General features: G+C 41.5%; 1 protein-coding gene across 3 annotated transcripts in view; it reads left to right on the top strand.

The window, feature by feature from the left end:
* Positions 1 to 14604, top strand: part of dock11 (dedicator of cytokinesis 11) — an 81968-nt gene that overhangs the window by 54409 nt on the left and 12955 nt on the right. For all 3 annotated transcript variants that reach the window (XM_047584301.1, XM_047584284.1, XM_047584292.1), the window contains 9 exons: positions 570 to 685; positions 901 to 1038; positions 2578 to 2760; positions 4765 to 4878; positions 7352 to 7567; positions 10057 to 10114; positions 10816 to 10922; positions 11371 to 11493; positions 13055 to 13168. In XM_047584301.1, coding sequence (XP_047440257.1) covers positions 570 to 685; positions 901 to 1038; positions 2578 to 2760; positions 4765 to 4878; positions 7352 to 7567; positions 10057 to 10114; positions 10816 to 10922; positions 11371 to 11493; positions 13055 to 13168 — 1169 coding nt within the window. The remainder of the gene's footprint in view (positions 1 to 569; positions 686 to 900; positions 1039 to 2577; positions 2761 to 4764; positions 4879 to 7351; positions 7568 to 10056; positions 10115 to 10815; positions 10923 to 11370; positions 11494 to 13054; positions 13169 to 14604) is intronic.

The following is a 14604-nucleotide window of genomic DNA, read 5'->3' on the forward strand; positions in this document are numbered from 1 at the left end:
CAAGATCTTCATCAGCGACACATGGCATCTACAGTGTTGCACAGGAGCCAATTCATTTTGTTTATGTTATCGAGTCCAACAATGCACAATTTGCCTGATGAACTATATTGAAATTAGCAAATCAAAGCGGCTCAGACTTCAGAAAAAGAGAACATGGTGATCACTGGCCTTTTCTGCATGAAACAAAGTCATTAGTTACTTGATTGCTTTTTAAACTAGGGGTCTTTCAGGCCGGGGATCCCCCAAACTGACTGAGAGGTTAAGCAAATATATATTATTATTGTGATTTTGCATTCCATATTAAGCTATCAACTTAATACACATCTTCAAATATGAATTTTTTTTAATTTTATTTTATTTCAAACATTATTTCTGACATAAACTGTGTGTATGTATGGAACTGAAAGATAAGGGAAATAAAGCCTCAGTAGTTGGCTAACGGGAGTGAGCTACACTGTTAGCTTCTCTTCTGCTATTCATGTTACTGTGCATTTAAATCAATAAAAAAAACAAAAAATGTGTATGAAAAATGTTTAATCAACCAAAGATTTTGCGTGTGTGTTTTGTAGGGACGGGGCCGTCTGAAGCAGAGATCCACCATCAGGCTCTGCTGGAGGGAAATATCTCAACCGAGGTCTGCCTGAGCGTCCTGGACGTCCTGGCTCTTTTCACCCAGTGTTTTAAGGTCAGCACACGCACACATGCGAGCACACAACGCGGTTGTGTAAATAACAATTAGCAGCGAGGTGACTCTGACGTAAATAAACGAGGAGGTATGTACACTGACTGTAGAATGTGTTTGAAGTACGGGAGGCAAAATCAATTTTTCTTTAAGGTTTGAGTAAGCGGTGTTTAAGGAATATGTCTGTGTGTGTGTCTGTGTGTGTGTTTGTGTCTCAGACCCAGCTGCTGGACAGCGAAGGTCACAACCCCCTGATGAAGAAGGTGTTCGACGTTTACCTGACATTCCTTAAAGTCGGCCAATCAGAAGCTGCCCTCAGGCACGTCTACGCCGCGCTCCGGGCTTTCATCAACAAGGTGCGTCTGCGCGCTCACTCGCACACGTCCGCACAACCTGCTGGGAAGCTGCAGTAGTTAAATCTGGAAGCCTGAGATAAAGTCTGAACCAGATAAGCTGCCGTGTTGAAAATGAGTCATATGATGCTGAAATCTGATCTGTAGTTGCCGCTGCCCCTCTGGCCCTTAGGGACATTACCACTTTTTTTTTTGGCAGTTCAAGAAACAATACACAAGGACACACAGCTCTGTTGAACTGCACATAAATATTCCTGGTTTCCTGCGTTTGTTGGTGTCACCGCAGGCCCAGTTCCGGCCTGGTTTTGGCCTGGTTTCCATGCTGACATGTTGTACTATTAAAGGGACGTATTTTTAGATTTCCTGTTTACGTTATTCGTTTCAGGAGCAAAAAAACAAGTTCGGGACGAGACTCGGATTCTCGGACCAGCACGTGAACACTTTGTAGTTCCCGAGGGAAGTGGGACCACCCACTTCCTTGAGTTATCCTGCGATATCAGCAGCAGTATCGGTATCGGTTGCCCACGCGATGAATCAGACGGGAGAGACGCAGGAGAAGCACTGTCCTGGCATGTTTCTTCTGTTACAGGAAGAGCTGCCGTCTGCACAGAGTCACGGGCTGTCAGACGCTCTCTGGGGCTAAAGAGCAGTAGCATCCTAATCAGTTAGGTGTCAGCCATAATATCCAGAACGTGCTTTGACTAAAACTACTAATCTGCACATTGATAACAAAGGCTGCTTAGATTAGGGAACACCCAAAGCAGCAGCACTTGCATTTTACAATCTTTACAAGCTTAAAACTCCAGACAGAAAAATGCAAAAAAAAACAAAAACGTACGAAACGGTGACTGGAGGATAGATTAAAGAAGAACATCATGTGCATGGTGTGACATATGAAGACAGCGTGGGAACGAGAGGAAGACCGGCGGCTTCTCTGTTTTTCTTGTGGCTTCTGTACTGTAAACAAATTGACAAAAGAGAATGAAAGTGTTGCAATAACGACGACGTCCACAGATGTAACCGTGTGTTTTGAGGCTCGACATGCGTCCCATGATGGGTGACAGAGATAGTTACTGTACTGGAAGAAACATGTTGATACACGACGCATGATACCGTACACCGATCAGCCGTAACATTAAAACCACTGACAGGAGAACATTGAGCATCAGGGGACAATTCAGCGTTCTACCGGGAAACTTTGTTGCCGATATCCGATCCTGATATCTACCGATATATGCAGGCGTTTTTTTTTTGTTTTGTTTTTTCGCCCAGAAACCGATAACGATATGAACAGTTTTTTACAAAAATAGGCTTATATCGGCCGATATTATCGGTTGGTCGATATTATCGGACATCCCTAAATAACAATGTATATTTATAAACAGCACTAGTTTAATATAGATATAAAGTAGGTAGAGGGTCTCTACTTGATCTCTCACCAGTTCTGGGTCCTTGGCCTGGAAAACGTTGAAAACCCCTGATTTAGATTTACCGATTCCACTCCTGCCCATAATCTGACTTCAATACTCTCTGTCCCGCCAGTTTCCGACGGTGTTGTTCAAGGGACGCGTCACGTTGTGCGAGGCGCTTTGCTGTGAGGTCCTCAAATGCTGCGTCTCCAAGCTGGGATCCCTCCGGGCCGAGGCGTCCGCCCTCCTCTACCTGCTGATGAGAAACAACTACGAGTACACAAAGAGGAAGACCTTCCTACGCACACACCTGCAGGTGTGTCCTTCGTTACTTCCTTCTTTACCTACTTACATCCTTCTGTACTTCCTTCTTTACTTCCTCCTTTACTTCTTTCCTCCTTTACTTCCTTCTGGCCTTCTTTATTTTATTTCCTTATTTCTTTACTTACTTACTTCTTTTCCTCCTCCTTTACTTCCTTACATCCTCCTTTGCTTCCTCCTTTACTTCCTTACATCCTCCTTTGCTTCCTCCTTTACTTCCTTACATCCTCCTTTGCTTCCTCCTTTACTTCCTTACATCCTCCTTTGCTTCCTCCTTTACTTCCTTACATCCTCCTTTACTTCCTTACTTCCTCCTTTGCTTCCTCCTTTACTTTCTTACATCCTCCTTTGCTTCCTCCTTTACTTCCTTACATCCGCCTTTGCTTCCTCCTTTACTTCCTTACATCCTCCTTTACTTGTATATTTCCTCCTTTGCTTCCTCCTTTACTTCCTTACATCCTCCTTTGCTTCCTCCTTTACTTCCTTACATCCTCCTTTGCTTCCTCCTTTACTTTCTTACATCCTCCTTTGCTTCCTCCTTTACTTTCTTACATCCTCCTTTGCTTCCTCCTTTACTTCCTTACATCCGCCTTTGCTTCCTCCTTTACTTCCTTACATCCTCCTTTACTTGTATATTTCCTCCTTTGCTTCCTCCTTTACTTCCTTACTTCCTCCTTTGCTTCCTCCTTTACTTTCTTACATCCTCCTTTGCTTCCTCCTTTACTTTCTTACATCCTCCTTTGCTTCCTCCTTTACTTCCTTACATCCTCCTTTACTTGTATATTTCCTCCTTTGCTTCCTCCTTTACTTCCTTACATCCTCCTTTGCTTCCTCCTTTACTTCCTTCCTTACATCCTCCTTTACTTGTATATTTCCTCCTTTGCTTCCTCCTTTACTTCCTTACATCCGCCTTTGCTTCCTCCTTTACTTCCTTACATCCTCCTTTACTTGTATATTTCCTCCTTTGCTTCCTCCTTTACTTCCTTACATCCTCCTTTGCTTCCTCCTTTACTTCCTTCCTTACATCCTCCTTTACTTGTATATTTCCTCCTTTGCTTCCTCCTTTACTTCCTTACATCCGCCTTTGCTTCCTCCTTTACTTCCTTACATCCTCCTTTACTTGTATATTTCCTCCTTTGCTTCCTCCTTTACTTCCTTACATCCTCCTTTGCTTCCTCCTTTACTTCCTTCCTTCCTCCTTTACTTGTATATTTCCTCCTTTGCTTCCTCCTTTACTTCCTTACATCCTCCTTTGCTTCCTCCTTTACTTCATTCCTTCCTCCTTTACTTGTATATTTCCTCCTTTGCTTCCTCCTTTACTTCCTTACATCCTCCTTTACTTCCTTACATCCTCCTTTACTTGTATATTTCCTCCTTTGCTTCCTTCTTTACTTCCTTACACCCTCCTTTACTTTCTTCTTTCCTCCTTTACTTCCTTACATCCTACTTTGCTTCCTCCTTTACTTCCTTACATCCTTCCTCCTTTACTTCCGTATATCCTCATTTGCTTCCTCCTTTACTTCCTTGCTTCCTCCTTTACTTCCTTACTTACTTCTTTTCCTCCTCCTTTACTTCCTTACATCCTCCTTTACTTCTTCCTTTACTTCCTTTCCTAGAATCCTCCTTACTTCCTCCTTTACTTCCTTCCTTCCTCCTTTACTTCCTTTCCTAGAATCCTCCTTTACTTCCTTACTTCCTTCTTTAATTCTTCACTTTTAGCCTCTTCTTCGTTTTTTTTTCTTTCTTTTTTTGTGGTAAAACTCAAATCTCCACATACTCCAGTTGCTTTCACAAGGCAAGATTTAAAATGTGCCGAGTTGTTTAAACAGTCTAAACACAGGTGGCCTGCAGTATTTCTGGGGTTTCTGCTTCTCCACTAACAAAGTAGCTGAAGTCCACCCAGCTCTCACTGGATTCTGTCAATACATGCTCTGTTTAGACACCATTCATCTTTCTGTTTCTCCTGGCCCACTCTGCTCCCCCTCCCCCCTCGTTACAGATCATCATCGCAGTGAGCCAGCTGATCTCCGACGTGGCGCTGACCGGCAGTTCTCGCTTCCAGGAGTCTCTGTCCATCATCAACAACTTTGCAAACAGCGACAGGGCCATGAAGGTACGACAGGCCTCAGAGAGACCGGTTTGGCCAAACCAGCCGGGTCTACTAAGGCTAAGAAAAGAAGAAAATCAGTTTGGGATCCAAAACTCCATGTTTATTCTCTCCTTAGACCAGACAAAAACAAAAAAACCACACGACTCCCAATGTGAGATTTCATTTGAAGCTCGGCAATAAAGCCGTTGTGGTTTGTTTACACTGTAAATACGAATGTGTGTAGGAGATTCCAGTATTAGCGCATATTCTTACTACATCTGTGCTTCTCCCACAACTACTATGAAACATATGGCGTAGTGTAGAAAGGCGTTATGTGACAAACTGATCGCATCTCTTTGTGTTTTGTTTTTCTAAATTAAATCTAACCGGATTGGACTTGAAGGGGACATGAAACACTAAACATAATTATGATAATTTAAAGAAGGTCTCTCATACTAAAAAAGATTATATAAGTTTTAACACTGATGGCGAAAGGATTTTCAAAATCTAAAAGCTACATATACAGTTTTATAAAGTTAAAGACTGAGAAAAGGAGCCAACATCTGTTCTAGCAGCACTTTAAAGGAAGAATCTTGAACTGGAACTTTGCATTTTGCACAGTTGGATCTTAAGAAGGTTTCAAGTACAGCTTCAAAGTGCAAAAAGAAGAAATGGGTGCAAGAGGCCAAACAATTGGAGCTGGTAATTTATAATAATCACGGAGGTCGTCTTTTGCCGACCTCCTAAACACAGAGGTCCTCTGATAATAATCCAGCGTGAATCGACATCTCTGTGCCATCTGAGAGTTTTTACTTTTTTGAGACTTTAGTTGGATTTGCTGCTTTTTCTTCTGCATCTTGTCACTTAAGAATTATAAAGGATGCGCTGTAATTAAAGGTTTATACAGATGTTAGAGCTCAAAGTTGAGATGTCGCTGAACTGTTAACTTCATGAAGTCAGTCGTCTATAAAGTTGGGTCTGATTAAAATGCTCGTTGGTAATTTAAATAGTATCAAAAATATATTTTTATCATCCACTATAATTTGCATAGTTTGCATAGAGACATAACATAACATAACACGACACAACATGACATGACATGACATGACATGACAGGACACAACATAAGATAACCTTATTATCAGTGGCTTTAATGCGAAGGCCACTGGGTCAGTTGAGAGAAAAATCTCTGTTTCTGCCTCGTCCTCTGACAGATTTTCTCACTAAACTGTGTCGTCAGTAGCGGCTAAAGCAACTAACCAATCCAATGACGTAGAGAATGTTGTAAAATAAAGATGGCAGCGAGTACGATACAAAACAGTTCAGAAATGCATTTTAAAAGCTGATTTTCTTTAAAACGGCTGATTTTTTACAATGTTTTATGTATATATTTGTGTATATATATATATACACATATATGTATATATGTATATATGTATATATATTTTACTATGTTGGTGTATGCTCCGTTTGTTTCATGTCTCCTTTAAGATGAGTCACGGCAGCAAAAACAGTTTTCTCACCCACTGAACAATTTTGAGATTTTTTGCTATTTTGCTTCATTTACACGTCTTATATCAAACTAGTTTTTTAAAAAAAGCGGTCAAAATGCACATTTATGTGTTTATTTCACTACACTTTGTCCATGTTTTTCCTCTAATTTACTCCTAAATTGACTAAAACTCATCTTTCTCCTGTGAGCCTCGTCTCTATACGGCATATGAGCTACTGTTGTGAAGCTCTGTTTCTCCTGCAAAAGTCCTTTGTATTGGCCACCAATCGTGAAAGTAGAAAGGCCGATCCGAAGCTAAACTCTCATTGGTTGGTGTCGATTTCTGACAACGTGATTGGTTCAAATGTGTCACGTGACCGGATATTCTGCTGGTCTGTGTTTATCTGAGAGGAACATTTAAAAATGCCGTAAATTGTCTTTGGTAAAAGGAGACGATGAGCAGCGGATCATCATTCATGTTTCATGCTTGAATGAAAACATCACATTGTGATGTTGTATATGTTGGTGTGATTATATGATGTGTTTTGAAGGATTTGAGTAGATTTGGTTTTGTTACATAGTTTCCAATATAAATATAAATGATTTTACAATGTGAAACTGAATGAAAAGATGTAAAAATGTAAAAATATATATATATTTCATTTTACTTCTGAAAAAAAAAAAATTAGATTTATTTATTTATTTATTTTTAAATTAAATTTATTTTGTGATTTATGTGAGCGATAAAAAGAGATATCCAAAGTCCCCTCTGTAAATACCTGGAAATTTAATACATTAACAACATGAAACGAGAATTTTGAACCTCACTTTATCCATTATTCAGATTTCTCTTCTGGAAATATATGCAAATTAGCACATATTTAGGTAGATAACTCCTCATTTACAGGATATAACCGTCGCTATGATAACAATGTGGACAAATAGGTCTCGGTTGCGGGAACTATTTAATGCGTTTTCTGATCATTTTTTTTTCTGTCTGCGTAGTCCACAGCGTTCCCGTCGGAGGTGAAGGGCCTGACCAAGCGGATCCGAACGGTCCTCATGGCCACGGCGCAGATGCGAGAGCACGAGAAGGACCCGGAGATGCTGCTGGACCTCCAGTACAGCCTGGCCAGGTCCTACGCCAGCACCCCCGAACTGAGGCGCACCTGGCTCGACAGCATGGCCAGAGCGCACCTGAAGAACGGAGATCTATCCGAGGTAACACCAGGAAGAATTTTAACAGAATGTCAATCAGTGTTTTCCATTATTTGCCCTTTCATTAGCGCCTTTTGATGGTAACCGTCGCTATGAAAACAATGTGGACAAACAGGTCTCGGTGGCGGGAACTATTTAATGCGTTGCACGCTAAGAATTTGCCGTGACACACGCTGCTGGAAGCTCACGGAAGTAATCTTTCACCTATTGCTGATACGCCACCATGACCAACGTAAGTAGCGATACCAAAAATAAACACATCACAGAGGTAAAGAGCATTCAAACAGAAACTAAGCCTAATCTGTGAGCTGGATCTGACTCAAGCTGCTAATGTGCGCGTTGATAACAAGGCTGCTCAGATTAAGAAATCCCCTTAAAAAGACCCAGTGGACCACTTGCATTTTACAACCCGTTAAGAGGAGTTCAATTCAGAAAACCAAGAATCAAAACATACGCAACGATGACCATCATGTGCGTCGTGTAACATGAACACCGTGTTTTTCTTGTGGCTTCTTCGCCGTCAAAGAAATGACAAAGAAAATCAAAATGTCGCAACAATGACCACGTCCACAAATGGTTTGAGGCTAGAGATGTGTCCCGTGACGTGTGGCAAAGATGGTGAAGGAGATATTCGTTGTACTGATCAGTAAACCGATCCGCCAAAACATTATGACCGCTGACAGGAGAAGTAAATAATAAACATTGGACATTGGTTTTGGAATAATTTTGGACCTGGCACCCACCTAGACCAGATCAGACCAGGTGCCCCCACTCCATAGCAGTGACGCCCACCCCCCAGCAGGATGCAAAACACACTGAAGAACAGCTCAAAACAATAAGTAACATGATGTCATCAAAAATTAAAAATGCATGAAGGGTGACTAGTAGATAGGAACTTGTTTTTCCTCACACTCACTGTCTTGGACTTCTAGAAATCCATTCCACCTCCGTACATGCGAGCATTGTTGGTTAATTATTTAATAGGACACGGGGCGAGGCCCAAGTGTGTCTACATCGTTTATTTTACATAACTGCAGGGACGCATTCCAGGAAAGCGCGCTGTCGTCTGTCGGCGGCCGTCGCCTTCCATCTGCACCGAACAGAAGGAGCAGCCTCGTCTCGTTCTCACGCCACCGCATTCTCACGGACCTTCGCTGGAGGACGGCCACTCGATGTGAAGTAGAGGCCAATGCCCATTCTCCTCTCAGAATGAGCTCAGCAGAAATAGAGCTGATGCTCTGCTTGTACCTAGAGTCAAATTCGCACATCTCCCTCTGAATTAAGCCACAAAACCGCCATCAAAATCAATCAGTCGTCCCCCATATATGGTTTCATAATATCCGTGGTTTCATAATATCAAACACTTTTTTTTAAGAAAGATGCTACGTTGCAGGTAAACATGGGTAAACACGAAGTTAACTAGATACTACCGCTACTTTCCTCTGACTGGACTTAAACATTAACGGTTGTAATAGATCTGCGATGTCTTACTTGAGGAAGGTTGTCTTGGTTACTCTCCGAGGAAGGTCAGAGGTCGCCATTGACTCACAGCCTGAGCTTGGGTGGTCCAGCGGATATACTGCAAGGCTCAGTTTAAGTTTATTTGCAGCTCCTGCGTTTGTCAAGGCCGAGAGGACGGATTACAAACAGAAAAGATGCGATGATCTAAACTCATCCACACTCAGCTAAACTAAAGTTATATAATATAAGTTGTATATTTATCGTACATTTTATTTTATTATTTTTATTTAATTGTTTTCTATTCAGTTTAACTCAGTGTTTTGGATAAAATTTTTATTTATTTTTGTTTTTTAATTTTATAAAAATTTTCATGTATTTTAAAGGTTTATTTATGTTTTCCATTGCGTTTTTTTTAAATTATTTTTTTCTATACAGTTTAATTCAATGTTTTGGGTTTAATTTTTATGTATATAATTTTTTATTTTAAATTTTGTAATTTATTCTTTGGATTCTTAAAGATATTGGGGATAATTGTTTGGATTTATTTTATTTTATGTTATATGTACAATTTTATTGTATTTTAAAGCCATTTTATTTAGTTTTATTTTTGTTTAATTTTCTTTTTCTTTTTTTATGTATTTTTAAACCATTTACGTTCATTTATGTTTTCTGTTACATTTTATCTTCCTATTTTTATTTATTTTTTCTATTTCTATTATTCTATTCTTTTCCATTTAACTTAGTGTTTTGGATTTCATTTTTATTTTTATTTATTTATTTATTCTTTAGATTGTTAAGGAGTTGGAGTTCATGGGTTCATTTCAAGTTCCATAAAGCAATAACATAAAATAATAAGTAAAACTAAGTTCCTCCCAGTAAATTGAAACTAACTCAAAGAGGAACAAGAATTTGGTTGCTACAGTCGTGCGACATGTCACCTGTGGGGCGTGGCCACCTGAACTTTGACCCATCTTATCTTCATGAACTGTAAACCTACATTCACTCCGTCTTCTGTCTGTTTTTCTCTACAGGCTGCTATGTGCTACGTCCACATTGCCGCGCTGGTTGCAGAATACCTGCACAGGAAAAGTAAGGAGGCCCCTTTCGCACAGACCACACCGACACACGCAGCTTAATGTAACAGGACGCCAGGAACTCCGTGTTCACTTTTAATGGAAGGCCCCGCTGGTTTAATCCACCAGCCGAGCAGCATAACTGACACCTACGAGGAAACGGCCGTGGTGTGATAATCCTGCCAGAGTGTCGTGCTTCTCTGGGACAATTACCTGCAGTTGTGATAAAAAAAACCTGACGGCTTAGTTTCGACAACACAAACACGCTCCACAGGCGGATACTGTTACGCCAGCAGCGTGACAATGACAAAGGCGAGGCCTCGCGTTGTTGTTCATGCTTTTATGGTTTTTATCTAATGCAAAAACCCACTGTCAAGTAATCCTGTAGTCAAATGTGAGGTAGTTATCTTGATAACAGCACGCTGAGTCGATCTGAAAAGAGCAGCAGCCTGTTCATAGACAAGGGCTTATCTCTGGGTTTGTTTTTGCCGTCTAGACCAGAGTCAGCAGCATTAGGGAAGTGTCTGCTCTCCACTGCGTGATTGTCCCTCGAAAAAAGAACATGTTTGACGCGAGCATGTGTTTCACCGAGAAAAAACAAGCAATGGCGCAATGTCAGAACTTGCACAAGTGAACCTCAACATTCAGCTGAATAATAATTAACATTTGTGTGTTTTTTTGTTTGTTTTTTTTTAATATAAAATGTTCGTTTTCCAGAGCTGTTCCCCAGCGGCCTCGCTGCTTTTAAGAAAATCACCTTCAACATTGAAGAGGAAGCAGCCATGAAGGAAGACACTGGAATGCAGGATGTTTATTACACCGAGGTGTGCTTTGAGTCACGTGACATCGTGACTAAAATTATACAGCTTTCCTTATAAATGACCACTTTGTATTGGGAAGGATTGTTATGTATTGGAAATATTTGATGAATTTTATGTAGAGTGTCACTTCTTTTCCAAAGTTCAACCTTTTTCAGGTCAAGGACCCGAAATTGAGGGAGAGATTACGTGGGGACCCCCTGCCTACTGTATTTGTATTGTATTTAATCTACATTAATCTCAGCCTAGTGAAAATAAAACAAAGCTACATGCAGCCTCGTGATTGGCTCAGCAGCCATAGGGGCGGGGCCTACTGTGACAGGTCTTGGCTAGTGTGTTCATGTTAATGTGTAATTAAAGAAATTTAAATTTGTAGGGGATAATAGAATATATATATATATATATATATAGGTTGCAGACCTATGTTTTATTTCCTTTTTTACGCCTTTTTTAGGAGGTCTTGGTGGAACACCTGGAGGTCTGCGTGGATGCTCTGTGGAAAGCCGAACGCTACGAGCTCATCACACACATCGCCAAACTCATAATCCCCATTTATGAGAAGCGCCACGAGTATGAGGTACGGCGGCGTCCTCCTTTATATCCTGCGTAAACGTTGTGTCCATGTTCTAGCGACTGCGTAAAACCGGCTACTTCGCCTCCGCAATTGTGACACGAGGTTCAACCATTAAAGGATCAATTTTCAGCTTCACTTTCTCTTGCGCCTCATTTCGAAACAGGATGGAGGAACATGTAGCATTAGTCATCTGTCCGTTCAACCGGCACAGGCAATATTTTTTTTTGGTATGTTTTTGTTGTTTTTTTAATGCGGGATAAATAAGCACGTCTAGTGACTTTGATAAGGGCTAAAACGACACGCTCATGTGATGTGGTGGGTCAGTGCATCTCAGAGTGGCGCTGGTGGCAGTATTTCAAGAAAAGGACCAGTGTCAGTCAGTGTGTTTACGTGCACAGCTTAATCAAGCTTGGACTTTCTGAATGTCGTCCAGTTTACATGCGACAGAGAAAATCAAATAACTGACAGGGACATGTCCTCCTCCTCCACACTAGGTGGCGATATGTGTCTTGTCAGTGGGTTAATAGAGTCCCCTTTCCCGTCATATAATAAACAACTGGAGTCGTTCATGCGGCAGACCAGCATTTCAAACAACAACCAGGTGGATAATAGTACAACTTAATCTCATACGTAATGTGCGCGCTACTTCTGCTGCAGATAAGGTGGTTCTTCTACCAGCTCTGTTTACCTTCTTCTGTGACCGGCTTTCTTACATGCTGTTTCGTAAAGTGTTCTAGTTTAAGTCCACTTAAGGTGTATACATACCGGAGAAAATCAATTTCCAATCACATTATCTGGGTGCCTTAAATCAGTTAAGGAGAACTCTGGTTTTAGTCGGAGTAGCATGTTTACACGAGCTTAAGTTGTCCAGTTAAAGTCCAATTAAGGCAATAATTTGTTTTTTTAATACGTGCATGTAAACATACTGAGTGTGATGGGGGATGTTCTGATCCAGAGAGGATCCAGCCGGCAACTTACAGACTTCAACACTCAGACATGCCAAAACAACACGAAAGGACTAATTGCAATTGAGGCCTCACCTCCCTTGTGTCCTGGCCAAAAATGTGTACTTTTGAACACGGCCAACAAGCACATACCACTTGTGGAAAAGCCACTGGCGCTAGAAAAGAGAAGAAGAGTTAGAATGATGGATATACTGCGTCTTCATTCCAGGTAATAATGACAAGCCACAAGCCCTCAGGGGTCCACCTCTAGTCAGGGGTGTAGGATGGTTTGTATTACAACATCTACTGCAAACGTCTCCGTGTCTAATACCAAACATCTCTTGTGTCTTGTGGAGTTAGCAACTTGTTTGGCTCATTCTGCAGCAGACACAGACCTACAGGACATTTTATTAGGGCCTGGTAATAATGTTGTGACTCAGTCACACCTGCATACATGATTGAGATTCTTAAAGCCACTTGTCATATGTTTTATGATTGTGTGCAAGCTATAAACAGACGTTAATTGCTGCTTTCCAAGAATCCTGTTGAGGTCCATGTTCAAAAAACAAACAATTACGACGCAGATCAATGTTGATGTCCTATCTGTCCTGTCCTTTCAGAAACTGAGCCGACTGTACGACACTCTGCACAGAGCCTACAACAAGATAATGGAGGTGATACAGTCAGGCCGCAGGCTGCTTGGGACTTACTTCAGAGTGGCGTTTTATGGCCAGGTGAGGACAACAACCAGCTTCAAGCGCTCCTTTATTTAGGATGCAGTAGGGTCACGGTTAGGTGTTAGCAGTTAGAGTTGAGAGTTACGGTTAGCTGTTAGGGTCACAAGCTAGGGTTAGGGTCTCGAGTTAGGGTTATGGTTGTGGGTTAGGGTTTGGGGTACAAGTTAGGGTTAAGGCTCCGAGGTAGGATTAGGGCTATGAGTTAGAGCTATGGTCACGAGCCAGGTTTAGGTTCATGACTCAGGGTTACGGTTACGAGTTAGGGTTAGGGGTTAGGGACATGCCTTAAGGTTATGAGTTAGGGTTCAATCCCTGCAACATGCCACATGCTGAAGTTTCCCAAACCAAGAAACTAAACCCCCAGTCTCTCCCAGTGCTCGTGCATGTGTGAGCAAATATTTACATGTGTCACTGTCATTGTAAAGTGTTTCAGTAGCAATAGGTAGAAAACTGATATACATTAATATATATATATATATATATAAATACTCATTAGTTAGCCTCACAGCGAGAAGGTCCGGAGGCCACCTTGGGTCTTTGTGGGTGGAGTTTGCATGTTCTCCCTGTGTCTGCGTGGGTTTACTCCGGGTACAAATGGTTGTTTGTCCCTGTGTTAGCCCTGCAATAGACTGGCGACCTGTCCAGTGTGCAACCGTCTCGCCCAATGACAGCTGGGACAGGCTTCAGCAGCCCCCATGACCCTAATGAGGATAAGTAGTAGTATAAGATGAGATGTGATTACACAGCACACTGTGCACACTGCGCAAGTGTGTTGTCTACAGACAGAAAAAAGGGAAACGGCAGAGTAAAACGGAACGTAAATGGAATGTAAATAGAAAGGGTGCGGCGACAAACCATTTTTGTCTCAGCCAGTTTAGATCTTGATTGCATAAAAGCGCACACACAGGAATCGTACATCATCAACATACATCGCACAAACAAAATGAAAGAACTTCAAGAGAGCTTTAAAAGAGATGGAGATGTTTTTGACGTGCGACGGCGGTGTGAACGCCGACTTCAATTTGCATTTATGCGCAAGAATGCGTTGTTGATTTGCATGGTTAAATCAACGTAGTGGTCACGTGTGACGTGGCTGCAGCGCTGCACCCGATGTAGTACGTTTATCACGCGCATCTTGCCTGCCGCCCTCAGCCGAGGCCTAATCAACTGAGGGGAAAGGCTTCCATAGACTGTGCAGGAGACAGATAGTGGGACGTTTGACAATTTATATCTAGCACAGTGCGTTTTACTAAACATTCAGATCGTATCCTCAGACATTTCTGAAAACAATCTCTTGTCCTCAGGATTTATTTATACCAAAAATTTCACTCAACCCTCAGAGTTGTAGCTGCAGCAAAGTCATATTTCAACAACTGATATTATTGGTCATTGGAAGGCCAAGTGTTTCTTTCTCCTAGCGCCCAAAAAAACAA

The sequence above is a fragment of the Mugil cephalus genome, chromosome 1, assembly GCF_022458985.1.
Source record: "Mugil cephalus isolate CIBA_MC_2020 chromosome 1, CIBA_Mcephalus_1.1, whole genome shotgun sequence".
Taxonomy (NCBI): domain Eukaryota; kingdom Metazoa; phylum Chordata; class Actinopteri; order Mugiliformes; family Mugilidae; genus Mugil; species Mugil cephalus.